The sequence below is a fragment of the Panthera tigris genome, chromosome F3 (assembly GCF_018350195.1).
Source record: "Panthera tigris isolate Pti1 chromosome F3, P.tigris_Pti1_mat1.1, whole genome shotgun sequence".
NCBI classification, from domain to species: Eukaryota; Metazoa; Chordata; class Mammalia; order Carnivora; family Felidae; genus Panthera; species Panthera tigris.
Window position 1 is genome coordinate 42,444,543 of NC_056678.1, and position 26,472 is coordinate 42,471,014.

Sequence of the window (26,472 nt, forward strand, 5' to 3'; positions counted from 1 at the left end):
GACCTTCTTGTTGCCTTGCATGGAACATCAGCTAGGGGCGGGGGGAGAGAGATAGCACTCCCTCCTGGGCCGAGGCAGATGTCGCATCCACCCTTGGAAGTAGGGCTTTCACTCTTTTTATTTAGCTCTGACGTGTGAGCACCAGGGAGCGTGACACTGGAGGGAAGCACACGCGTGCGGTGTGGGAGCAGGTGGCCGAGCAGAGGGCTGCGGAGGGCAGACCAGGGAGCTTTCTTGCTCTGCGCCAGCTTTGGGGTGTTCAGAAAAGGCGTGGAGAGGAGGGCCAGACACTGCTGACGCTGCCGGGCTGTGTGCACTGAGCATCAGGAAAGGGCCATTCTCCCCCAAGTCCGGCATCCTCTTGCGGTGACCCTGAGGCGATGGCTTTATCTCTAGGGGCTGGAAGTCCAGCAGCCAGAGAGCACATCTCCGAGCTGTGGGTGTGCTAGGCTAGAGATGCTGAGGTCGTGGCATTTGCCGAAAGCCTGCGGTCCCTGTGCTGATGTCAAGCTCCCCCTCCCCTCAGCCCCCCCAACGCAAGGTTTTTAAGGTAGGGCTTGAAAGGTATTCTGCTGCCTGTTCTCCTGTACCAAAGAGGGCTGCCTTCCACCCCACCCAGGGCAACCTGTCCCTGGTACTATGTGTGTGGGAGGTGAGTCCTTGGCAAGGTGTCATAACTCAGCCAGCTGGGAAGTCCCTCGTGATGTCTGACCCAGCCCCACCCTTTCTGGGGCTGAGCTGGTTCTCGTGAGGGGTGCCGCTGCCGACAGCCCTTGGCGTCCCAGGGAGGCTGGCCCTGGCCCTTCCCTGCTGGAGCCAGGCCACTGAGGGCCGGGCTGCCGCCTCTCCTCCCAAGCCCTGGTTCCCCGCACAGACCCACAGCAGACACAGATTTTCCACTGCTGCATATTCCCTCTCCTGCCAGCCTGGGCAGGGGCCATGAAACTCCCCAACACGGGGTAGGGGCGATGACTTCAGAGCCTGACATTCTTTGTCGCCTCTCCCAGCTCATGTGTTCAGTCTGGTTCTTAGAGCCAAAAGCACTCCTGATTTGGGTGGGGCTTTCTCTCTCCCATGTTCTTGGGGACAAAGATTCCTCTCTCTCTCTCTCTCTTTTTTTTTTTTTTTTTTGATGTATTTCTAAGGGAAATCCTTTTCCTGTGTTTCCAGCATTCTCTCCCTGCCAAGCTTCTCTCCAGGAAGCTGCATATTTGAGAAGCCACTGCAGAGATCAGGGTCTAATACCCTGTCCTCGGCTAGACAAGGATTTATGCGAAGTTACCTCTGTGGAGAGCAGGGCCTGAGAGCCTCTGGGGGCAGGAAGAATGGAATGAAAAGCCCAAAATTGGGGATTGGCTGAGCTCCCAGGCCCGCAGGCTTTCCCGTGCCCTGCCACAAGTCGGAGTGAGGATTCCCAAGGCTACTTTGCTAACAGTCCCCACAGGCCCCTCCCTGCCTCAGGGCACACTGGGAACTGGGACGGCCACTTGACTTCTTAAGATAGCTACTGCAACAGCTTAGGGTGACTTAAGGTGGAGCAGAGAGATGAGAGAAAATGGCAAACAGGAAGTTCGTGTGTGACTTCGAGGCCATCGAGGCAAGAGCAAGGCCTGACCTTTCTGTTTTCCGTAATGTGTGTCGTTTGGTTTGCTTGGATCCAAAAAAGGCCATAATGAACCTTGTATCGAGTGCGAGATTCATAGGTTGGACTCTGATAGACCTGGTGGCACCATCCCTGAGGACAGGAAGGAGACACTAACTCGGCCCGGTTGTAAACCATGGGATCAGGGCTGATTGGCGTAGAGGCGCAGAGGAAAGCGGCACGCGGGCCACCAGCCATGGGACCCAGGGGGTGCCGGGTGGTTTCCAGGAGGTGGGAGCTTCGGGACCCAAACCTGGGAAGTCCCGGGCCAAGCGGGACCAGTTAGTCACCCTGGAACGAAGCCGCTTCCACACCCCAGCCCCCTCTGCGTGTAGGTGGGCGTGCAGCTGCTTCCTGGGGAGTGGAATAGACTGTGTCGCGTACGAGCCCGAGTAGTTACATAACCTCTCCAGGCCTCAGTCTGCTGATATGTAAAATGGGGTTAACAGTAACTGTCTCATAGGGGTTTGCGGCGTCTGAACGAGAAGGCACCAATGTGCCTGGTGAAGCATCTGGCACCTAGTAATCACTTAAACGTTAGCAACCCGATTTATTACTCATCCATTCAGTTCATTCAGCACATTTGTATGCGTACAATGCTGGGCACTGTTGTAGACCTAAGGAAGAAAGACAAAGCTCCCGCCCTCGTGGAGGGGGGCGGGGTGGACGGACATAATGAATACATCATATAACATACTAGGGGAGAAGACCTGTGGAAGGAAACAGTGACACAGGATAAGGGGATCGAGAGTGCGGGAGCGGAGAAGCCATGTTATTAAATCAGTGAGGTCAGGGTCGGTGTACAAACACCGGAAAGAGGTAAGAGAATGAGCTAGTGAACAGCAAGCTGAGCCAAGGAGGAGCTACTGCAGGGCTGAAATAGAAGCTTCTCGAACGCGTTCAGGGCACGGCAGGAAGGCTCGCTGGGCAAGGAGCAAATAGTAGGAGTTGAGGGGTGGGAGGCCGGGGGCTCTTGAGGGGCCTTACGGGCCATCATAAAGGCCCCGGTGCCCGCTTTCACTCCAAGTAAAAGCCACCAGTAGGTGAGTGCCAAGGGTTGGGTTTGAAAAAGATCGTTCTGGCTACTGTGTTGGGAGGAGACGGGGCACGGGACAGCAGGGGTGGGAGCAAGGTTACCAGTTAGAGGACAGTCGTCATCACCCAGGCAAGAGAGGGTGCCAGCTCACACCAGGATGGTGACAGTGGAAAGTGAGAAGGGAATAGACCTTGGGTATATTTTGAAGATAAAGCTGCCAGGATGTGCTGGCTGAATGGATAGAGCACAAGAGAGAGAGGGAGGTCACAGGGTATTAATCTGAGAACAGAGAGGGCAGGATGACCTCAGATGGGTGCTTTCAGCTAGATTGTTGTTGCTGCTGTGGCTTTGGCCTCCGTTGGGGTCTTGGGATGTCCCTTAAGATGACCTCTAGTATCTGATATCTGGTTTGCCCTCACAGTCATCTACTCACCTTGGTAAGGGGGCAATGGCATCTCCTCGCTGCTTCCTTGAGAAACGTCCCCGGGGAGATGAACAAATGATCAGAACTCCTGTTTCCCTCGAGCAAACCTGGCCCTCCAGTAGAGCGGTCCCAAACTGGCACAGCCTCGCTCTCTCAGGTCCTCGGGGAGAAAGAACCGGCCAGGATCCGCCGACTGCTCCGCCTCTGCCTGCCTGGGGGTCACGATGCCCTGCCCAGAAACACTCCTTTCCCAGGCCCTTGCTTTCCCTTCCCACTGGGAACCCGACTTTGCAGTGCGGTGGAGGCAGGGAGCCTCTGGGAAGCAGCCCAACTTGCTTCTAGTGCTTTGGCCAAACCCACTCCCCCACAGAGTTGGCTATGCCACTCAGCCAGAGGCCAGGGTGGCATATCTGGGCACTGGGAGGCAGGAGGCCCTGGATTAGAATATGGGCACCGCTTCCCTGACCGGCTCCCCATTTCCCTCTCAGACTGAGCGCTGGCAGGTGAGAGTGGTCCCTATTCCCCAACTCCACCAGTGTGGAAGCCAGTTCACCACCACCGCCCCCCGACCCCGCGCGCACACACACACACACACACACACACACACACACACACACACTTTCCCTCCACTCAGGGTCCTTCGTCTACCCTCCCAGACAGGGGAGTATCTTGAGTACCCCTCCTGATGGTTTTTGTCTTCTGGATGCAGAAATGGAGGCCATCTCAGACCCTACAAGCAACACCCCTTCGGGTTTCCCCTTTCCCAAGTCTTTTTCTGTCCGAGTACCTTCCCGAGGTCTGACCCAAATCTCTCCTCTTGCCACTTAAGATACCACTCTTGGGTCCTGTTGAGCGGAGACGGAGAGTAGAGGTCTGCCTTCACGCCACGCCCCCCTCCCCACCGGGGGAATAGCCCTTCCTGTTAACCAAAGTGTGAGGCAGCCCTCTGGCATCAGCATCTCCAATTCTCCTTGCAGCTTCCTGTCCCCTGCTCTCCCTCGGGAGGCTTCGTGGAGTGTCCCTGCCCTCTGATTCTAACTCTCCTCTTCTAGGACCTTCTTTTCCCCAGACAAAGCTCGCCCCACCCTGCCTGTGGGTGGGAACCCATGGAACGGTGCAGCTCCAGGTGCCAAGCCCAGGGCTTATCTGCTGCTCTGGGTAAACAACTTGAGAAATGCCACCTGGCATCCGTTGAAGTTTTAGGATTTCCCTCCTTCCCCTACAGTATAACCCCCTCCTGGGGCCCAGCAGAGGAGCCTAAATATAAGGCCTGGGGGCCCCTGGGTGGCTCAGTCTGTTAAGCGTCCGACTTTGGCTCAGGTCACGATCTCACAGTTCATGAGTTCAGGCCCCGCGTCGGGCTCTGCGCTGACAGCTCGGAGCCTGGAGCCTGCTCTGGATTCTGTGTCTCCCACTCTTGCTCTGCCCCTCCTCCCCCTCTCTCTCTCTTTCAAAAATAAATAGACATAAAAAAAAAAAAAAAGTCCTGAAATAAAGGCGGCACTGAGAATAGGGAATAATTCTGCCTATCCCTTTTCTCTCTGGAACATGTCTGGAATATGGGTGCACACTCGTACAGGTTTATAAGCATATGTGCTAGAGGGGAGCATGCTGGTAATCAAGGACTGCATACCGTCTGACTTTGCCGCTTCGCTTTTGTGTTCTCTTTTCAATCAATGTGAATAATAGGGCTTCTCTTAATACCTATAAGTCCACAGTACTTACTAGAATGGTAGCACCTCTTAGCGGTGTGTGTCTGTGTCTGTGGGGGAGGTGACAAAACGAGGGAACATGTGCCTCAAGGGGATGGCCACAGATGGGAGTCCAAAAGCCTCTCCTGTTCTCCTAAAGCCCCTGGAACTTCCAATCGGGACAACTGGTCCGGCTGTCTCCTAGCTTCCTAGCGTGACCTTGAGCAGAGAGCATATTCTTCCGGGCCTTTGTGTGTGAGCCAGTGGATGGACGCTAACTCTGTTTTAGAATCATCACCAGTAGTTACATGTTAATGTGAGAGGAAAGTTCTGTCAGCCCCAGGGACCGTTTGAATGTCTGTGTTCTCAGAGCTGGAGCCTGCAGCATCCTTGGGAGGAGGCGGTGAGGTGTTAGATCTAGGTTAGCTTACCCTGGGGACAGAGCAGCAGCCAGTGGCCACCTGTGACCACCTTGTCCCGGTTTGCCCGTTTTGAGACTGAAGGTATCACACACACACACACCCTCCCCTCCGCATCCTGGGCAAAGTGGGGAGATTGGTCACCCTGGCTGGATCTCATACTTGGGCAGAACAGGAAGTGGAGGGTCTTTATTTAGGTCTTTCAACTGCCTTCTTCTGTCCCTCACTTCTTCCCCTTTTTGCCCACCTGCTCATCCTACTCGTATCTCCTTCCCAGGTCTGTCTGGGAACCCTGCGGACCTGGAGAAACGTAAGCACGTGTTCGGACAGAACTTTATCCCCCCCAAAAAGCCCAAGACCTTCTTAGAACTAGTGTGGGAAGCCCTTCAAGATGTCACACTCATCATCCTGGAGATTGCAGCCATCATCTCCCTCGTCCTGTCCTTCTATCGGCCCCCCGGTGAAGAAAATGAACGTGAGTGTCCACAGCAGCCCAGCGCGGCTCTGATCGGCGTTCTTTCCAGCACCTCCAATAAGCACTGGTCTTAGCAGTTGGCAGGGTGTAGCTTAAAAGTTCGGGGGGGGGGGGCAGGGCTCTCCAAAGAAAACCAGCAAGTAGCTAGTAAGCTGTTCTTCCAACCCATTCTGATTCCAGGGTCTCCCTCCCCTTCTCCTATCAAATCCTCATGCAGAGTATCAGGAGTCCTCTACCCTCACCCAACCAACAAAACCTGCTTCTCCCAGTGCCTCCCGCCAGCTATTTGGCATCATGGGAAAGAGCAGCGACCTGGAGCCTGACCACGTTAGGAATCATAAGTTCTGCACATGCGACTGGCCAGTCATTGGCAATGACATGTTTCGTGCTATCTAGCACGCAAATAATTCTATTGGCAACGAGACGGTGCCCAATCGTGCCATCCTCCAGTACCCTCAGAGGATGGCTCTACTACCCAAGGGTTTTATTTTCTATTATTCTCCTTCCCTGACTTGCCGTTCTGGGGATTGTGGAGACACTACTTCCGTTTTGAATGTTAACAAAAGGCCCCCAGCTGACCCTTCCACTCTCTCCTTTCCCTGGGCTAGAGTGTGGTCTACCCGTAAGTAGCCCGGAAGACGAAGGAGAGGCAGAAGCCGGCTGGATTGAGGGGGCAGCCATCCTGTTCTCCGTGATCATCGTGGTGCTGGTGACTGCCTTCAATGATTGGAGCAAAGAGAAGCAATTCCGGGGGCTGCAGAACCGCATCGAAAAGGAACAGAAATTCTCCGTGATCCGAAATGGTCACATCATCCAGCTCCCCGTGGCTGAGATTGTGGTGGGTGACATCGCCCAAATCAAATACGGTGAGAACTCGTGCTTCTTGTACGAGCCCTGAGGGCTAGGGCCTTTGGCATAGGGGGCTGGGAATCACCGAAGACCCAAAAAGATAAGACTGCAATCGTGATAGCTTCTAGGTCAGGGGAAGGAGGTTGTGGAGAAGGATCTAAAGAAAGAAGAAACTCTCCCCAAAAAGTGTCAGACTTGTACCCTGTGTGTCTTAGGGTTAAAAATACATAATGTTGAGGCCATGAGAAGTAACTGTTAACAGGTTGTCAGAGATGAAGTCATCTTTCAGAGGCTCTCCAGGTACCCCCCTGGGCCATTACCCTATGGGCAGGGCCCGTGGAAGCAGCCCTGAAATGGGGTTGGATGGTTCCTACCCTCTGCCAAGCTCTTTCCTCCCCTCTTTCCCTGTTGCCCTTTCCCCTCTGTGCACTAGGTGACCTACTGCCCGCAGATGGGATCCTGATCCAGGGGAACGATCTCAAGATTGACGAGAGCTCTCTGACTGGGGAATCAGACCATGTCAAGAAGTCTGTGGAAAGGGACCCAATGCTGCTCTCAGGTATGGCCTCTGGCTGCTTCGGCCCCCATTCTACTTCCCATTCTACCTCCCCCAGCCAGCCAGGCTACGGAGACCTGCTCCAGGCCTCGCTCTCTCTTCTGGCCCTACCCCCTCTCCTTCCCCTAGCTTCATCTGGGGCAGCAGCATATCGGTGGGTTGAATACAGGGTTATCGGGCAACCTAAAACAGGTTCTCTACAGCAAGTGCTCTAGGAGCCTTGGTAGGGCGCTGCTGGTGGGGGTGGGGGTGGGGGAAGGAGTCTTACCCTAAAGCAGTTAGACTCACTTTTCTCCTTACCCCCCAATCTGCTTGGTCTATTTGATTTGATTTGATTATTCTTTTTTAACTGTACATATATTTATTGAAAAGAATCCATGTGCAGTTGAAACCCGTGTTGTTCAAGGGTCAACCATATTAGCTAAAGCTGGGAGCAACAGTACTTGGGTGAGTAAAGATAACCAGCGTTCTAGAACAGTGATTCTCAACCTTGGCTACCCATTGGAATCAGCTGGAGTGCTTGGTCTATTTTAAATGGGCCCAGCTCTTGACCTTTTCCCACTATCTGCCGAGCGGATCATTATCCGTGGGGAAGGAAGGAAGAGGGACTGTTGTTTTCTAAGTTTGCGTTCCACACCAAAGCCTGGCTAGGTATAAAAAACAACACTCCTCCCACCTTCTCCTTTGTCACATAGGGACCCATGTCATGGAAGGTTCTGGCCGGATGGTAGTGACGGCTGTGGGTATCAACTCTCAGACTGGAATCATCTTTACCCTTTTGGGAGCCAGCGAGGGAGAAGAGGAGGAGAAGAAGAAAAAAGGTAAGGGGCATTTGAGATGAGATTCTGTTCCCACCCGTGCCCGTGGACAAAGCGGGAGGCAAGAGAACAGACCCGGATGGAACATCTGCGTGGAAGAAGCTGCTGGATGAAGAGCACAGATATCTGAACGTCTTGCCGAGATGAAGATGTCAAGCCTGGCTCCCCAGGGTGCTCTGATGAAAACCAAGTCAGGTCACCTCTGAGGCTCAACTCCCGTGTCTGTTAATGGCTGTGCAGGGGCAAGATGTAAAGCTTGCCCCACGGGAGCTGGCTAGGTGCTCCGGCCCCAGATGCCCTCCGTGCAACCCCCCAACCCTTCTTCCGCAAACGTGGGGGATTAAATGACCCGTCAAGGCTGAGGGTAAACTGCCAAAACCGTGGGCTGTCAGGGGAAGAGAGACCCAGCTAGGAGAGTGGGAACAGAGAGGTAATGTCTCCCCCCAGAGTTAGTCCTGTCTCTGCCATTCACGTGCTCCTGAAGGGAGAAAACACAGAGGGTGAATGAAGAAGAGATACTAAAAAGAAGTCTTCCCCTTTCCCTAGGCATTCCTTCTTTCCTTGGAGGAGGGAAGGATTTCTGTCCCTTGGCTAGAGGACCATCTCAGGCTGTTTCGTGGAGGGCGGGTTATCAAAAGGAAATGAAACACGTTCCCCCCAGGAGCTAGACTAGTGGTTTTTGCAGCTACCTGCAAATGAGTAAGGAGGAAGCTTGCCTGGTGCCGATGAATTGACACGGAGACCCCTTTCAGAGCCTTCGCCATTAGGCAGAAACCGTTCCAGCCTCTCACTTTCTCACCCCCACCCCATTTCTCCCAGCGATGTGACTCAGGCCGGGAGCAGCCTCCCAGCAGCGGCCTGGGCTCCGCGCGAACGCAGCTCAGGTGTGGGTGTGCACTCACCTGCACGAGTGGCTGGTCTGCACCCCCAGGATTCAGGAGAGCCCCTCGTGAGCATGGATGTGAGCAGAGACGTGAACTTCCTTTATAGTCCCTTCCCTGCCGCTCAGCCCCTTTGCTGTCGCCCTTTTGGGCTCTGAGCAGGACCAACAGATTGGATATCTGATCTCTTGATAGTCGCTCTGGGTCTCCACCCCACTTTTTTCTTTCTTGTTCAAACAGGTAAAAAACAAGGAGTCCCTGAAAATCGCAACAAAGGTAACCTCGCCACCCACTCATTTACCATCTCTACCTGCCCACACTCAAATCAGACCTTTCCAGGCCATCTGCCTTCTCCCTTTGTCCTCTCCATAAATCTGTTATCTGCTGCTGTGGCCTGGATGCCTCATCCTGAGGAAGGTGCAGAGATTTGGGGGCGGTCTCAGGAGGGGGTTCCCAATCCCAATCCAAAATGGGACAACAGCACCCTCTGCTGTTGTCTCATGGAATCTCCTGTCAAGGTTTCTCTTGGGGAGCGTGTGGGATGGATCAGCTCTTCTCTGGGCGCTGAACGCATTGCTTCATTGCCCTCGGCCAGATTTAAACGCCAAAGGTCATCGGTTTCCGGGCTGGAAGACTTCAGGGTCCTCACGGTGGAGGGAGATGGGGTGGGCAGTCCCTGCACCCTCCTCTTGCTAGCTGCCTCATCGGTGTCCTCTTCTGGTCTGGTCTTCTCTTCTAGTCTTCTCGGGGGTGCTTGGACAGAGCCTTTCTCTGTACCTCTCCCCACCTCTTTCTTTGTTCTCCCCTCAGTCTGTTTTCTTCCTCCCGATCTGGTGTGTGTTTCTTTTTTGGTGGCTGTGTCTACATCCCGTCTCTGTCTTGTTTGTGAGTCTGACAACAGAGACAGTATCTCAGGAAGGGCATCCTAAGCAAAAGGGCTGAGCTCCAACGGGGGTGAAGCTGGAGGGGTGCTGGGACCCAGCGAGAATGGCTCTCTTGAGACAGCCACTAGTGATTATTTTGCTCTTTGGACCCGTGTCATAGGAGTCTTCAGGAATAAAGTCATCCCATCGGAGAACCAGGGCTCCACAGAAATAATTCTTTAATTTTAGGTCTCTTTAACTCTTCTTTTGAAAGCAAAATGGGTTTATATGTCTGTCTTTATCCCTCTCATTCCAGAGGGTCCCTCATACCAGCTTCTTCCCTCTCCCCCCCAAAAGACTTACCCCTGTACCTCCCCACTCTGTGCCTCCCCACCTTCGTCAGACAGGGGAGAAAGGGCATTTCCTTCCGCTGTCATTCGACTGATATGAGGAGGAACTGGAAAACATCTTGTATTGGGGGGGGTCTGTGTTTCTCCCCTGACGGTCTATAGGAAGAGAGAGATGAACCATTTAACAGAGCAGACCGGGAGGGCCCTTACGCTCTAGAAACGTCTTCCAGCCTTCCCCGTCAGCCCCTTCCTGCAGTGAAGATTCACCATTCTAAGCACTGAATTCCAGGAGGGATGGTTGTTGGTAATAGCGCTTAGCGGCATGACTAATCCTCTTGCTGGAATAAGCCTGGCTTGGGGCTCTGAGGTGGTGCCAGGAAGCTGCCACTGAAGAGGAAACCCGTACCCCGAAAACACTCCCATTTCGTCTCCAGTTGTCAGAGTATCATTCCAAAGGCCCCAGTGGAGGGTGCAAGGCAAGTGCCCCGTCTGGCACGGGGTGAGAGTGGTCAGAATCGACATCGGGGGTCCGAGGTGGATTCCAGGAAGGAGACAGAGGAGTTGGGGTTCTCACGTGCTTGCCACCTGCTGCCGTCACCTTGCGCGCTCACCTGTCCTCTCTGTTGTGCGCACCCTAGCAAAAACTCAGGATGGGGTGGCCCTGGAAATCCAGCCACTCAACAGCCAGGAGGGGACCGACAACGAGGAGAAGGAGAAGAAGGCGGCCAAGCTGCCCAAAAAGGAGAAGTCGGTGCTGCAGGGCAAGCTGACGCGCTTGGCTGTTCAGATCGGGAAAGCTGGTGAGTAGGGCGGCGGCTTCTTGTTGTTCGTTAGTGCTGTTCTGGATCCTGGCCTCCCTGTCTCCCTTCTGTACCAACCGGGCCGGCAGAAAGAAGCCGAAACTTCCAAGGGGCTCGTGCAGCCCAGGGAGTAGGCCCCCTCTCCCTGCCACCCTCCGGCCACTCCCTGGGCCTTTTCAGGGAGAAGCGTGCGAGGGTTAAAGGCCCCGTGGTCTCTTGCCGCCAAGTGGGAAATAAAGAACTTCTGTCACACAGGGGAGATTTACTTCAGGGAGACGGAAGACTGGTAACCACCCACCTGTTTCGTGTATTGACTTATACATTCCTTAAGGGCAGAGAAGGCTCCTGTTTCCTGGAGGCAGTTCCCGAGTGTGGTCCTAGCATCTGGCCAGGCACAGGACAGTAAATTCAGAGTAAGGACGGGAGGAAAAAGGAAACCTGTGGTTGGAGAGGCTCTTTCCAGACTGCCTCTACATTCTCCCTCTACCTTCTGTTGGGGGTTAAGGGGGGGGGGGGGGGCGGGGCTGGAGGAGGAAACAGAAGGAATATTGTGCCTTCAGTGGTAGAGCCCTCCAGGTACGGTCTTGTCCCACTGTTTAATTATCTCCTGTCCCCACCCCTCTCTTTACCACAATCAAAGGCTAGACCAGTACGTTCTGTGTGGACAATTCACCCGGAACCTGGTTAAAGCGCAGATTCTGAGTCAGGAGGTCGGGGCCTGAGAGTCTGCATCTCTGACAAGCCCCCAGGCGATGCCAGTGCCACCGATGGGCTGACCACACACTGGGGAGCCAGAAGCTTTGCGGTCCGCTACCGGAGCCATTAACCCTGTGTGGTTGTTCCCGCTTACATCGACCGACAATCAAATACAGTTAAACATTCGGTTCCTCGGTCACATCAGCCTGAGTTCAGTTGGTCAATGTCCACACTCAGGTCGTGGCTACCTTATGGGACAGCGCACGCAGTGAACGTTTGAAGCATCGCAGAGAGTTCTGCTGGACCGCATTAGTCTAGCCCTATCCTTTCAGTTCTAGTACCCGGCTGATTTTGACCACTGTGACATCTCTTGCGTATAAACTGTACACGGATGAGATGAATTGCGGGTGTGGAATCACGTTCCTGAGCCTGGCGCATAGGTGTGAAACATTAAACAGACCCCGCCTAACCCCTTCTATTGTCCTCCGGATCCCTGCCCTGCTCTTTAGGGAGTGCGAGCTACCTGGTGGGCCGGCCACCAGGTCTCCTCTCTTGTTTTAGTTTACGTATCAAGCTAGGCCGGGAGTCGGGCGAGGAAATGTGCCACCCTGGGAGGGAGCACTTCCTTAAATTTTGGGCCCTACGCACCCAGGTTGCCTCACATCAGCCCTGACCCTGCTGAAGCAAAGCTCAAAAAAATATGCTTTTATTGGTATAGTCACCTCTGGCCTTGCTCTGATTGTCTTGAATCATTAGGCCCTCAGGAAAAGCAAAGACCCAAACTAGACTGGGGTTTGAAGCAAAGCTCTTCCCAGATATTTTGCCACAGAGAGGTGCAGGGTGCCCGGATAGTGATTCCCTCAGCCTTCAGAGTGGCCAGACAGCACCCAGGCCAGGTGCTTTCTGACCTTGAAAAGATTCTTCCGTTTACATCAGTGTTGTAGGATGACCAGCTGTCCCCGTTGGCTTGGGACGGTCTTGATTTTAGCTCTGAAAGTCCCACATCCCAGGGAACTGCACAGCCTCAGGCAAACCAGAATAGTTGGTCCCCCAGCCAGTGTCCATTCCAGGAAACTCTCTGTGGGGAAGGGGGTGAGGGGATAGGTGAAATAGGTGATGGGGATTAAAGAGTACACTTATCATGAACGAAATAAATAAATAAATAAATAAATAAATAAATAAATAAAATTTTAAAAATTTAAAGATCATAATTTTGTTTTGATCTTCTTTAAAAAAAAAAACACCTCTCTGTGCCTTGATTTCCCCATGAAAGGGGATGATCATAGTAACTTACCTCACAGGGGTTTCGTGAGGATTAAATGGGTCAGTATACATGAGGTGCTTACCTGGCCTATAGCAAACACTATAGAAATATTTGCTTGTTGTAAACATACAAATTATTGTCATCTCCTATCTATGCCGTGTCAAGAGAAAGGTCAGGAAACACTGTTCTGAAAGTTAGTCATGCAGGTGACCTTAGGGACATCGCTGTGAACGAGTCATGAATTGATAGGGGAGAAACCCAAATTGATAAACTACTAGGAAGTAGGCAGATACAGTCACTACGTTATGAATTGTGGAAAGAGTGAGATAGAGTCATAAAATGCTGGGTTTTTGTTTTTTGGGGTTTTTTTTTTGTTTTTTTTGTGTGTGTGTTTTGAGAGAGGGAGAGAGAGAAAGCACATGTGCACGCACACGGGAGGGGCAGAGAAAGAGGGAGAGAATCCTAAGCAGGCCCTTCACTCAGCGCAGAGCCCGACGTGGGGCTCGATCCCATGACCCTGGGATTATGACCTGAGCCAAAATCAAGAGTCAAACCCTCAACTGACTGAGCCACCCAGGCACCCCAATAAAATGCTGTTTTAGAAAACTAGACCTGCAACTACGTGGATGGAACTGGAGGGTATTATGCTAAGTGAAATTAGTCAGAGAAAGACAAAGATCGTATGACTTCACTCATATGAGGACTTAAAGAGACAAAACAGATGAACATAAGGGAAGGGAAACAAAAATAATATAAAAACAGGGAGGGGGGGACAAAACGGAAGAGACTCATAAATATGGAGAACAAACTGAGGGTTGCTGGAGGGGTTGTGGGAGGGGGGATGGGCTAAATGGGGGAGGGGCCCTAAGGAATCTACTCGCGAAATCAGTGCTGCACTCTCTGCTAACTAATTTGGATGTAGATTTTAAAAAATATAAATATAAATAAAAAACAGAAAGTATTAGATGACCTTGCCCAAAAGAAAAAAGAAAGCTAGACCAACTCCTTGTTTATGAATGAGGAAACAGGCCCAGAGAGGGACAAAGCCACGAGTCCGGTTAGCGCAGGGCCGAGACTAGAGCCTGTGTCTGTGGGAGACAAAACCAGCGTCTTTTCCCCTGCACAGTAATGTATAAGCAACAGAGAATGGATAGGGGATCTGGGTACGACTCCCTAGAGGGAGTGGTTCTAAACACTGGTAGCAAAGCCTCTAACTTCTGCCAGCCCACCTCTGGCTAGGGCCCCGGGAAGGCCCTGGAGCCTGGGTTCATGTGACTTGTTTCCCGGACAGGCCTCATCATGTCTGCCTTCACGGTTCTCATCCTGATCCTGTACTTTGTGATTGACAACTTCGTGATCCACCGCAGAGCGTGGCTGCCCGAGTGCACTCCCATCTACATCCAGTACTTTGTCAAGTTCTTCATCATCGGCATCACTGTGCTGGTGGTGGCTGTGCCAGAGGGGCTGCCGCTGGCTGTCACCATTTCCCTGGCCTACTCCGTGAAGGTGAGACGGGAACGAGGCTGGCTCTTCTTTCAGGACGGAGATGGGAAGGGAGGGCGCCGTGTAGCGTGGGGTGAAAGGCCGGGCCATCTCCACAGACCCTGCGTGGCACCTCGCAGGGGCAGAGGCCGCTGGCACTGCTCACAGGTGAAAGACCCTCTTGATCAGCCGCATCAGTGTTTCGGAAAGCCAGTGGAATCTAAAGAGGATTCGCAACAATGGTATCCTGCGTTTTTGTGCCAACAAGAGGATGAGAGGTGGAGACATGTTGGCTGAAACATGGCCTTTGGCCTGTATTCGGTCCCCTCTCAAGTCTGCTCTCATCTCCTTTGTAGAAAATGATGAAAGACAATAACCTGGTGCGGCACCTGGATGCTTGTGAGACAATGGGCAACGCCACAGCCATTTGCTCTGATAAGACCGGCACGTTGACCATGAACCGCATGACCGTGGTACAGGCTTATATTGGAGACACCCATTACCATCAGATCCCGAGCCCTGATGTCCTCCTGCCCAAGGTCCTGGACCTTATTGTCAATGCCATTTCTATCAACAGTGCCTATACCTCCAAGATTCTGGTAAGCTCTCCCTTTGCCTGGACACTTCGAACGGGGTGGTCGGAAGGGACCGTCAATCTTCTCTGGACAGAGCAATTTTCTCTTGTTTGTTCTGCCTGAATTGCCATCCCCCGTCACGTTTCCTACTCCTCACTGAACGTGTTTGGCGTGACTAGGGAATGATCCGTGGGAGGAGAGCGGAGGTGGGGAGGCAGGTAGAAATCTACGGCCATGAAGCGCCCACCGGGCACCATCTGAGGGCAGAATCTCTGGAAGAGACCTCGTGCTGGTAGCGGAATTGGGCTTACCAGGAGGAAAGTACACATTGCCCAGAAACTCAGAGAGGGGGTTAGAATGAGACCCGCACAGGGTGAGATACCAGCACCGCCCCCAGGGTAAACTGAGCCCCGGATGGCCCAGCGACCACAGTCGCCACTGCCCACCGCCCGCTTACCCTTGGGAAGAAAACGCATGAAAGTTTTGTCCTTTCCTTCCTCAGCTCTCTCCCTAGTCGAGGTCCGTTACTCAAATGCCACGTATGATTTTTCTCTCAGCCTCCGGAGAAGGAGGGAGGTCTGCCGCGGCAGGTGGGCAGCAAGACCGAATGTGCTCTGCTGGGCTTTGTCACAGACCTGAAGCAGGATTACCATGCGGTGCGCAATGAGGTGCCCGAGGAGAAGCTCTACAAGGTGTATACCTTCAACTCGGTGCGCAAATCCATGAGCACGGTCATCGAGAAGCCCAGCGGGGGCTACCGCATGTACAGCAAGGGCGCCTCGGAGATCATCTTGCGCAAGTGAGCACTTCCTTCCCCCGCTTCTCCTTCCCTGCGAAATCCTCCCCTCCCCCCCCCACCCCCCAGGAAGGTCCGGGCAACCCACGCCGTGCTGAGCCCCGCCGAATGATACGTGAGCCGCGCTTCGGGGCGGTGACCGCAGAACCCATATCTGAGCGCTTGCTCGGGCCACGCAGTTTTCACGTGCCTTCGGGGTGGCCTGTTGCGTTTAATCTTCACAGCTCAGTGCAGCAGATACTGTTGTTATCCCCCCTTTACGGATGAGAAAACAGAGGTCCCGGGAGGTGAAGTAACTTGCTCAAGGTGATAACAGCTAAGGGTGGCACAGCCAGGATTCAGACCGCAATGATCCAAGCTCTCGTTTGCTAGCCTGAAAACAGAGATTAATGCCCATGGGGTTCCTATGATTAAATGGTTCAGTGTAACTTTGGCCTACGTCAGAGACGTTGCGAGTTCGGATCTAGATCGCCACAACAGAGTGAGGCAAATGAATCTTTTTGATTCCCCAGGGCATTTACAGTTCATGCTTACACTAGACTGGAGTCTATTGAGGGTGCCATAGCATGATGTATATATATAAAAAAAAATAATAACATACTTTATTTTATAAATACTTTATTGCTAAAAAAATGCTAACCATCATCTGAGCTTTAGTGATCATAATCTTTTTTTTTTTATTTTTTTTCACGTTTATTGATTTATTTTGAGACAGAGAGAGTGTGTGTGCACGCATGCATGAGTCAGGGAGGGGCAGAGAGAGAGGGAGAGAAAAAATCCCAAGCGGGCTCCGCGCAGAGCCTGACGCAGGACTCAATCCCATGAACCGTGAGCTCATGACCTGAGCCGAAATTAAGAGTCAGATGCTTAACTGACTGAGCCACCCAGGCGCCCCTAGTGATCATAATGTTTCTGCTGGTGGAGGGTCTTTCCTCGATGTTGATGACTGCTGACTGATCAGGGCGGTGGGTGCTGAAGGTTGGGGTGGCTGTGGCAGTTTCTTAAAATAAGACAGTGAAGTGTGCCGCATAGATTGGCTCTTTTCATGAACAATTTCTCTATAGCATGAGATGCTATATAGAGATGCTATTTGATAGCATTTTACCCACAGTAAAACTTCTTTCAGAATTAGAGTTACTTCCCCTCAAACCCTGCCACTGCTTTATCAACTAAGCTTATGTACTATTCTGAATCCTTTATTGTCATTCAACGATCTTCACGGCATCTTCATCAAGAGTAGGTTCCATCTCAAGAAATTTTCTTTGCTCATCCGCTAGAAGCAACTCCTCATCTGTCCGTGTTTGATCGCGAGATCACAGTCATTCAGTCCCATCTTCAGGCTCCACTGCTCCTTCCATTTCTCTTGCTCTTTCCACCACATCTGCAATGAATTCCTCCCCTAAAGTCTCGAACCCTGAGGGTCAAAGTCATCCATGAGGGTTGGAATCAATTGCTTCCAACCTGCTGTTCATGTTGATAGGCAGGCCTCTTCCCATAAATCATGAATGTTCTTAATGGCATTTGGAAGGAGGTTTCCATTTACTTTGCCCAGATCCACCAGAGGAATCTCTATCGATAACCTTACAAAATGTGTTTCTTAAATAATAAGCCTTGAAAGTCGAAATTACTCCTTGATTCATGGGCTGCAGAACGGATGTTATGTTAGCAGGCATGAAAACAACATTAATCTCGTTGGACATCCCCATCAGAGTTCCTGGGTGACCAGGTGTATTGTCAATGAGCAGTCATATTTTCAAAGGAGTCTTTTGCAGCTCTCAACGGTGGACTTAAAATATTCAGTAAGCCTTGTCATAAACAGATGTGCTGCCATCCAAGCTTTGTTGTTCCGTTTAGAGAGCACAGACAGAGTAGATTTAGCATAATTCTTCAGGGCCCTGGGATTTTCAGAATGGTAAGCGAGCATTGGCCTCAATGTAAAGTCACCAGCTGCATTAGCCACTAACGAGCAAGTAAAGCTGTCCTTTGAAACTTTGGAACCCAGGCACTGACTTCTCTCTAGCTGTGAAAGTCCTGGAATGCATCTTCTTACAGTATGAGGCTGTTGCGTCTACAAGGAAAAGCTGCTGTTCAGCGTAGCCACCTTCGTTAACCATCTGAGCTAGTCCTTCTGGAGAACTCGCTGCATGTGGCTGTCTAGTTTTCCCAACACCCTTAGTCTACATCAGCACTTCCATTTTTATATCATGGAGATCTCCGCTTTCCTTAGACCTCATGACCCAACCTCTGCTGTCTTCAGACTTTTCTTCTGCAGCTTTTTCACCTCTCTTAGCCTTGATAAAATTTAAGAGAGTTAGGGCCTTGCTCTGGATTCGGCTGTGGTTTATGGGGCCGTTGTGGCTGGTTTCGTCTTCTATCCAGACCGTTCAAACTTGCTCCATATCAGCAATAAGGCTGTTTCACGCGCGTACCACTTGGGTTTCGCGGAAACAGTACTTTTCGTTTCTTCTGAGAACCTTTCCTTTGCGTTCACAGCTTGGCTATTTGGCACAAGAGGCCTAACATTCAGCCTCTCTCGGCTTTCCACCTGCCTTCCTCATCAAGCCTAATCATTTCTAGGTTCTGATTTAAAGTGAGAGATGTGCACCCCTCCCTTTCACTTGAGCACTTAGAGGCCACTGTAGAGTTATCAGTGGCCTAATTTCAATATTGTTGTCTCTCAGGGGATAGGGAGAGAGAAGGGGAAAGAGCTGGGCAGTGGAGTCAGAACACACACAACATTATCGATTAAATTTGCTGTCTTACATGCGCGCGACTCTTAATGTCCCAAAACAATTACAACAGTAACATCAAAGCTCACTGGTCACAGATCACCATAGCAAATATAATAATAACGAAAAGGTTTAAAGCATTGTGAAACTTACCCAAACGTAACTCAGAGACAGGAAGTGGGCAAATGCCGTTAGAAAATTGGTGCCAACAGACTTGCTGGATGCAGGGTTGCTACAAACCTTCAGTTTGTAAAAAACAAACAATGAGCACATTCCCGTGGAACACGCCCTATGCACTGAGTGCTATCCTAGGTCACGGGAATTAAAACTGTCTCTCCACCTTTGAGAAGTTCAAAAGAGCAGGTGATCCCCAAAAGACTTCACATATGAGTAGGGACAGATGGTAGGGGGTAACCGCACCTTCCGCTTACGTGGACCTTATCCACCTACACACCTCCCCACCTTGGAAGAAGGGACTCAGCTGGGGGAGAGGGATGAGAGATTTCTGGCCTCAGAACGGTGTCTGGCCTCAGAACAGTTGCCAGAATGTCTGCAGGTGACCGTAGAGACATATTGGGTGAGACGGGGCGCCGCTTCCTGACCGTGTGCCTCCCCAGGTGCAACCGAATCCTGGACAAGAAAGGGGAAGTGGTGCCATTCAAGAGCAAGGACCGAGATGAGATAGTGCGCACTGTCATCGAGCCCATGGCCTGCGAGGGCCTCCGAACTATCTGCATAGCTTACCGGGATTTCAATGACGGAGAGCCCCCGTGGGACAACGAGAGTGAGATCCTCACCGAACTGACCTGCGTCGCGGTGGTGGGCATTGAGGACCCCGTGCGCCCAGAGGTGAGGCTTTGGCTTGGCCAAAGGGTAAGAAAACGTGAATGGAAGTCTTCCAACAGCCCCTGGCGTGTGTGCAAGCTGAGCATGGTCCAACGGGAAGCCACTCAGGAGTCACAGGAACTGGGGTACTGGTTCCATTTCTAGCTGTGACCCCAGGCGTGTTACCTAACAGCTTCTCACTTGCAGGGATAGATGTTCCCAGGCTTCCAGCTTCACAAAACTGCTTTAGAGTGCTGAACTGCTAGAAGGTGCCATTCTGATGGTTAATGCCATCTGAGGGGTGAGAAGTATAGGTTTCATTGAGCTTATGATTTGATACCTAGAACAGCCAGGAGGCTGAGTTAACTGGGACACCATCCCCGCCTCCAGCCGCCTTCTTTCAAGCAACACATTCTTGTTGAGCGCCCCTAGGGTAGCTGAACACTATTCTAGACGCTAAGGCATCGGAAAAAGTCTCTGCTCGAAAGAAATTCAGACAGATGGACTGTTAGTTGTCAAGGCCCCCAGGCAGGAGAGGGCAGCATGCATTGGGGAAACTGCAAAGAACTGATATGGTTGGAGTATGGGCCAGGGGGGTGGAGAATGGCAAAAAACGTCTGCTGGGGAGGAAGACAGTGGCCAGATCTCAAAGGGCTGTGTATATGCCCTGCTAAGGAGTCTAGATCGCAGGGAGAGTAAGCTTTCACACCCAGCTCCTGAAGCAAATTTCCTCTTCAACTCAAGTTACACTAAAAGGCAAATCCAAATGTAGTACCGTGGGTAGGACAGAAGTGAGGTGACACCGGACAATATAAAAATGACCGGACGTAGCCAGTGCCCCGTGGCACTGCTCCTGGGGTACCTGTCTCCTGTGTACAGTGAAGGGACCCTGAACGGGGACAGCCTAGCAGGCCTCACCACCCCACCTCCTCCTTTCCCCTTGCCTTACTCTCCATAGGTCCCAGACGCTATCGCCAAATGCAAACAAGCTGGCATCACTGTCAGAATGGTGACCGGTGACAACATCAACACAGCCCGGGCCATCGCCACCAAATGTGGCATTGTCACACCTGGGGATGACTTCTTGTGCTTAGAAGGCAAAGAGTTCAACCGACTTATCCGCAACGAGAAGGGCGAGGTGGGTCGCGGCCGGGGAGCCTGGGTCTCGTGTGGCGCAGCTGGGACGCGCGGGAGAAAGCGGCTGGCTTTTGTTGTGGTGGTCGTGTGTTTGTTTTTGTTTGGTTTTTGTTTTTTGGAAGATCTAATCGGCTTTATTAAATGGTTTCATGAATCGGGCAGCAGCCCATAGAGGAGGGAGGGGAAGCTGTGAGGAGTTGTACCGCCAAGTGGGTGGTTTTTAAACTAAAATCTATTCATAGCGAGACGTTCCTTCTACCAAAGCTGCTCAGGGGGTAAAACTGCGAGTTTCCTGTCTCCTCGTTATCTTCATTCATAAGCTAACTTTTGAGACAGCCTCGCTAACTTTTCGCGTCTTCCCGATTTTTTTCAGTCAAGGAGTGATTTTGTACTGATTTCCCTCCATCCTCACCCTCCTGTGTCACCACCCCGTGACTAATGCTGGCACAGGTTTGTAAGAGGATGTGGTCTGGGTGTGAAGCAGACCAGAGCTTCCTGGTCTACATAGAAACCACACCTAAGACCTTAGAAGCAGTGAGCCCCTGGAGCCAACAGCTAACCCCTGCCCACCTCCTGTCAAGGCTCCAAGAAGTAGGGGATTGGCTCCCCAGTAGGGAACCGGGAGGAAAAAAGAGACACGCGGAGCCTGAATGGTCACCATCAATGAATCTGCCCTTGGAGACTCAGCTGGATGTCTCATGTCCCGTGGAGGCCACAGTAGCAGCCGCCATGGGCCGTGGAATGCCAGTTCCCCCAGAATCTCAGAGCGTGGGGAGAAGTAAGCTTCTTCTGGATGACTATTCTGGGCTTGCCTGACCTGGTGTGGTCTCACGTTGGCAGGTAGAGCAAGAGAAGCTGGACAAGATCTGGCCTAAGCTTCGAGTCTTGGCGCGATCGTCCCCCACTGACAAGCACACCCTGGTAAAAGGTAAGCTTGGCTGCTGGCCAGGTACCTGGGGCAGAAGACGGCAGTCTGGGGCAGGGCAGACGAGGACCATTGGCCAAAGCAACTCTCCTGTCCTGAACAGGAAGGTCCCAGGAGCGCTCTCCAGCTCGTGGGGGGAAGAGACAGCTCAGCCAACATCTGTAGTCAACACATATAATAAAGTTGTTTTTAAACATCATGTCTTGGGGCACCTGGGTGGCTCAGTCGGTTAAGCGTCCGACTTCGGCTCCGGTCACGATCTCGCGGTTCGTGGGTTCGAGCCCCGCTTTGGGCTCTGTGCTGACGGCTCAGAGCCTGGAGCCTCCTGCTTCGGGTTCTGTGTCTCCCTCTCTCTCTCTGCCCCTCCCTCACGGTTCTCTGTCTCTCTCTCACCGGTGAATAAATGTTTTAAAAAAAAATTTTTTTTAAATAAATAAATAAATAAATAAATAAATAAAATAGACACCATACCTTATTCGACCAGGGCAGGTTAAATGATTCCCATTTTGCACATAAGGAAGTTCAAGGCTGGGAAGACGAGTAGCTTACCCAAATTGGCCAACTGGTAAATGCAAGTGGTACAGTTCAACCCCCAGGTCTCTGTCCTTAATTCAACCGGTGGCTTCTCCACCAAACACCAGCTGCCTTAGGGCCCTTGGGCTGCCACAGGCTACCTGATAAAGACAGACTCGTAGGTCAAGGTGCCACCTGTGAAACAATCACAGCCCTGGGGTGATGCTGTAGAACCTCCAGCATAGAGAAGAAAGAAGGAAAGAACAAAGTAGAAAGGGAGTTGGTCACACACACACACACACACACACACACACACACACTCGCACTTGGGCACCAGCCTGGACGCCAGAGAAAAGGCATCCAGGTATCACGTATGTGCATGTAGATGTGTGCACGTGTGTGCATGCTGGTGTCCCAACTCTGACCTCCCGATCTTTCTCCTGTCTTCTCCTTGGCCGGAAGAAGCCAGCCTCCTGGGAAGTATCGTTTTCTGCTTTAACTCTTCCCTCCCGTTGTTCTGCTTCCTCTTCCTGCTCAGGAAGCACATGGCCCTCGCTGGCTGAGATGGAATGGAAGGACGGCTGGGCTTCCCCAGCTGGCTTCGGGACCCTGCAAGGCGTTTCCTCTCTCTGGGTTTCAGTTTTCTCCTCTGGAGGGTGATGGGAGTGGCGTAGATGATCTGGATCCTCTCCAGCCTTCTGAGTCTATACCACCTGTGGCTTCAGGCTGGCTGTCACTGTGCCCTTTGCTCCTCCCTCTTCAAAGTGCTTTGCCTCCTGGCCTTGGAGGCTGAGACACTGCTCTCCTCCGACCACCAGAGGGCAGGAGTGCACTGTCTGCTCTCGTTGCCAGAGTGGCTGCCCAAGACGGGATCAGTCCACCTCACCTGGTCTTCACCCCTTCCTGTGGTTGTTTTCAGCTAGTAGCTGCACTTCTATTTGTAAATTACCTGTGTTTACATGCCTGCTGCCACATCGAAGGCTGGACGAGGTGCTCCTCTAGCCTTTCCTCACCTCAGATGCCTGCACAGAACAAGGCAAAGCAGTAGCAGCTTCTCAGGAACTGACAGATCTGTCAGGGCTCAGAAGGATGGTTACACTTTCAACATGCTATCAAGTGAGCTTGTAACCCACAACGTAAAGAAGAAAGGAAAGAAAGGGAGGTGGTAGCAGGGACCAGGGAGGAAAACCCCAAAAGCACCTTCGAGGGGAGCAGAGGACTGAGATGGCCCGTGTGGACTCACCGGGGTGTGTCTGTTTCTCCCAGGCATCATCGACAGCACTATTGGGGAACAGCGACAGGTGGTGGCTGTCACTGGCGACGGCACGAATGATGGGCCGGCCCTGAAGAAAGCAGATGTTGGCTTTGCCATGGTAAGCAGCTCAGTACACCGTCTGTCTGCCTGCAAGCTGCCTTCTCCATCAGGAAGCCAGGACAGGCTTCTTTAGCCTGCCGCTTCCTGTGCCTCCACGTCCCACACTGCGCTCTTTTTTCTGACTCTGTCTGTCCTAACGACCCAGCCAGTGAAAGTATGTGTAGTGGGAGAGCCATCAAGTGTGAAGACTAGACGACACAGGCAGGGAAACCACGACGTATCAAGCACGTATTCCTTCGCCAGCACTGTTCATCACTCTGCTTTACGCTCGTGAGGCCAAGCGCATCAGAAGCACTTGGAGAGTTTATTTAAAATCGCATATCCCAAGGTTCCACATTTGGGTATCTTGATTCAGTAGCACATGGGTGGGTCCCAGAAATGTTTGGCTTTTCCTAGCAGGCACACTGGTTCATTCTGACATTCCAGCAAATGTAGAAACCCCCGGATTGCAAATGTCATTCTCACACTCAAGTAGCTTATGATTGTAAGCCTCCCATATGTATTGCACTGTTGGTGATTTTTTTAAGCCGTGGAAGGATATTCAAGAATAATCTGTGTTTGGGGTGCTCTCTTTAAAAGCAACCAAAAGGGACACCCGGGTAGCTCAGTCGGTTAAGCATCCACCATCGGCTCGGGTCATGATCTCACGGTCCGTGGGTTCGAGCCCCGCGTCGGGCTCTGTGCTGACAGCTCAGGGCCTGGAGCCTGCTTTGGATTTTATGTCTCCCTCTCTCTGTGCCCCTCCCCTGTTTACTCACTCTCTCTCTCTCTCTCTCTCTCAAAAATAAGCATTAAAAAAAAACCACTTAACTATTTTTTTAATACCATTATGAACTCATGGACTTAAGTATACTTGATGTGTTTTGATCCATTGCCCTTGTTGTTATTTTGACATTCACATTGACCCATCATTAGCCTCATGAATATTGCTGGGTCTTTAGATACAACGGCAATTGTCTTTAATACCTTACTTGGTTTCTGGCATGATAAAAGGTTCCAGAATCATCATGCATATTTCTCGTCCTGCCTGGAATCATCCATTTCTCAAAGGAGTCCTGCTTTTTGGTGAGAAATGGTATTTAGAGAACACAGTCTGCATGTCAGGGTGTTCCTGACTACTGAGTAATTCTTTGTTTCTAGATCTTTTCAATGGGCGAAGCGAGGAAATATATCTTTTATGCCTCTTTTTTTGTTTTTGTGTTTCTTTGTTTTAAAGTAAAATGCTTCATGAATCCATATTCGTATTTCCAATGCAAATTTAGAATTATAGAACTCTAACTTGCTAATTTTATTTAACTTCCTTGATTTTATATCTCTTAAGCTGAAAATTCTGATCCTAATGTCATTAACATAATCATAATTTGCTTTACCCTAAAATATAGGTGATAGTCTCAAAAGAGCAATAATAATACAATTACTCTACTACAAACAGTTCAAGATCTTTCTTACAGTTCTTTTTTTATCCTGGAGGTATATCCTACCAGGTTCTGCCATCAAGGGACTATGTCTTTCAAACTGTCGTTTGGAACTTTTTTTTTAATTTTTTTTTTTTAATGTTTATTTTTGAGAGACAGAAAGAGACAGTGTGAGCGGGGGAGGGGCAGAGAGAGAGAGAAAGACACAGAATCTGAAGAGGCTCCAGGCTCTGAGCTGTCAGCACAGAGCCCGACGTGGGGCTCGAACCCACGGACCGCGAGATCATGACCCGAGCCGAAGTCAGACGCTTAACCGACTGAGCCACCCAGGCGCCCCTGGAACATTTTTCCTTTGTGTAGTTGTGCTACCAACTGGTTATACCAGTTCATTTATATCGTGTTGCTTTGCCTTTTGGAAATTGCTTTTTAAACTTAATTTCGTTTTATACTCATATAAAGTAATTCTCTAGTTCTCAGATCAAATATACAAAACAAGGTCTACACCAAGAAATCCAGCTTCTGCTCACCTCCACCCCGTTTCCTCCCCTCTTAACCCTAAGTAACTTACTTCTCTTGTTTTTGGTGTATCCTTTGTTTGCTCCTTTAAAACATAATCAAACACGTAATATGTTTGTATCCCATTCTCTTAGCTGAGTGATATTATCTATACTACTATCTATGGTTATCTGTTTACACACCATACACTCTTTCTTCCGCATTGCTTTTTCACTTCATGTAACCTGGAGATTATTCCATAGTAGTAAGTACACAGAGTCCTCCTTCCTTTTTCTCCCCCTTTTTACAGCGCATGTTATGGCATTGTGTGGATTTATTAGAGAACTTTTTGATGGGGAAACCGACTGGTATAGTCTATGACAGGTATTTGTTTATTGCAATCCGAAAGGGAATATATTATTACCTGGTAAAGAGAACAAAATCATCTACTACTGGAAGCCCAATTAATGAATACACTCCTCTGTGGATTGTAGGATTTGCAAGACTTGGGATAGAAGTATGGGCCGGTGGTGTTAGGGATGGTTTTGCAAAGCAAGTAGGGCTTAATTGCAAGGACCATTGACAACCGATGAGATTTAAATGGATGAGGAAGGAGGATGTTCCAGGTTTAAGGAAATGGTGTAAGTAGAAGTCTATATTCAAGAAGTGAATAAGAGATTCAGAGAACTGTGAATAAACCAGCGGGTTTTGAGCAGAAAGATTAGATAGGAGTAGGCTGGAGAATGAATCCATTCGAGTTCACCTGTTGAGGGCTTTGACCGTCAGTCTAGAAGAGTTACTGTTTCTAAAAGCACAGCTTTCAACCATTGATAATGTCTCTTCAGAAACCTTTAGTGGTTCCCCAGGAACAGAATTTTGAACAAGGATAGGACATCTGAACTGTGCTGCCAGACTACTCCTCCTGGAAAAAAAAGTAAGGTGACTTAGAGGTGGGGGGGGGGGGGAGGGACAAGGACTTGAGTGAGATACTAGCAGCGGGAAAAGAAGTACAAGGATTTAGGGGCACCTGGCTGGCTCAGTCAGTGGAGCTTGCGACTCTTTTTTTTTTTTTTTAATTTTTTTTTCAACGTTTTTTATTTATTTTTGGGACAGAGAGAGACAGAGCATGAACGGGGGAGGGTCAGAGAGAGAGGGAGACACAGAATCGGAAACAGGCTCCAGGCTCCGAGCCATCAGCCCAGAGCCTGACGCGGGGCTCGAACTCACGGACCGCGAGATCGTGACCTGGCTGAAGTCGGACGCTTAACCGACTGCGCCACCCAGGCGCCCCGAGCTTGCGACTCTTAATCTCAAGGTTGTGAGTTCGAGCCCCACGTTGAGGGTAGCGATGACCTAAAAATAAAATCTTTAAAAAAAAAGAAAGAAATGTATGAATTGGAGGTAGAATAGATAGGACGTGTTCCCTATCCTTTCCTTCATT

The 26,472-nt window shown here is 50.9% G+C and overlaps 1 protein-coding gene across 7 annotated transcripts in view; it reads left to right on the plus strand.

Annotated features, from left to right (window-relative positions):
- Positions 1–26,472, plus strand: part of ATP2B4 (ATPase plasma membrane Ca2+ transporting 4) — a 94,353-nt gene that overhangs the window by 53,027 nt on the left and 14,854 nt on the right. For 5 of the 7 annotated variants that reach the window (XM_042976838.1, XM_042976840.1, XM_042976834.1 and 2 more), the window contains exons 3-15: positions 5,490–5,687; positions 6,296–6,553; positions 6,970–7,095; positions 7,788–7,913; positions 9,032–9,067; positions 10,643–10,804; positions 14,056–14,270; positions 14,603–14,845; positions 15,379–15,620; positions 18,964–19,195; positions 20,130–20,309; positions 21,149–21,236; positions 23,013–23,119. In XM_042976838.1, the coding sequence (XP_042832772.1) occupies positions 5,490–5,687; positions 6,296–6,553; positions 6,970–7,095; positions 7,788–7,913; positions 9,032–9,067; positions 10,643–10,804; positions 14,056–14,270; positions 14,603–14,845; positions 15,379–15,620; positions 18,964–19,195; positions 20,130–20,309; positions 21,149–21,236; positions 23,013–23,119 (2,213 nt within the window). The remainder of the gene's footprint in view (positions 1–5,489; positions 5,688–6,295; positions 6,554–6,969; positions 7,096–7,787; positions 7,914–9,031; positions 9,068–10,642; positions 10,805–14,055; positions 14,271–14,602; positions 14,846–15,378; positions 15,621–18,963; positions 19,196–20,129; positions 20,310–21,148; positions 21,237–23,012; positions 23,120–26,472) is intronic. The other 2 variants (XM_042976839.1, XM_042976837.1) reach the window with 1 other exon arrangement.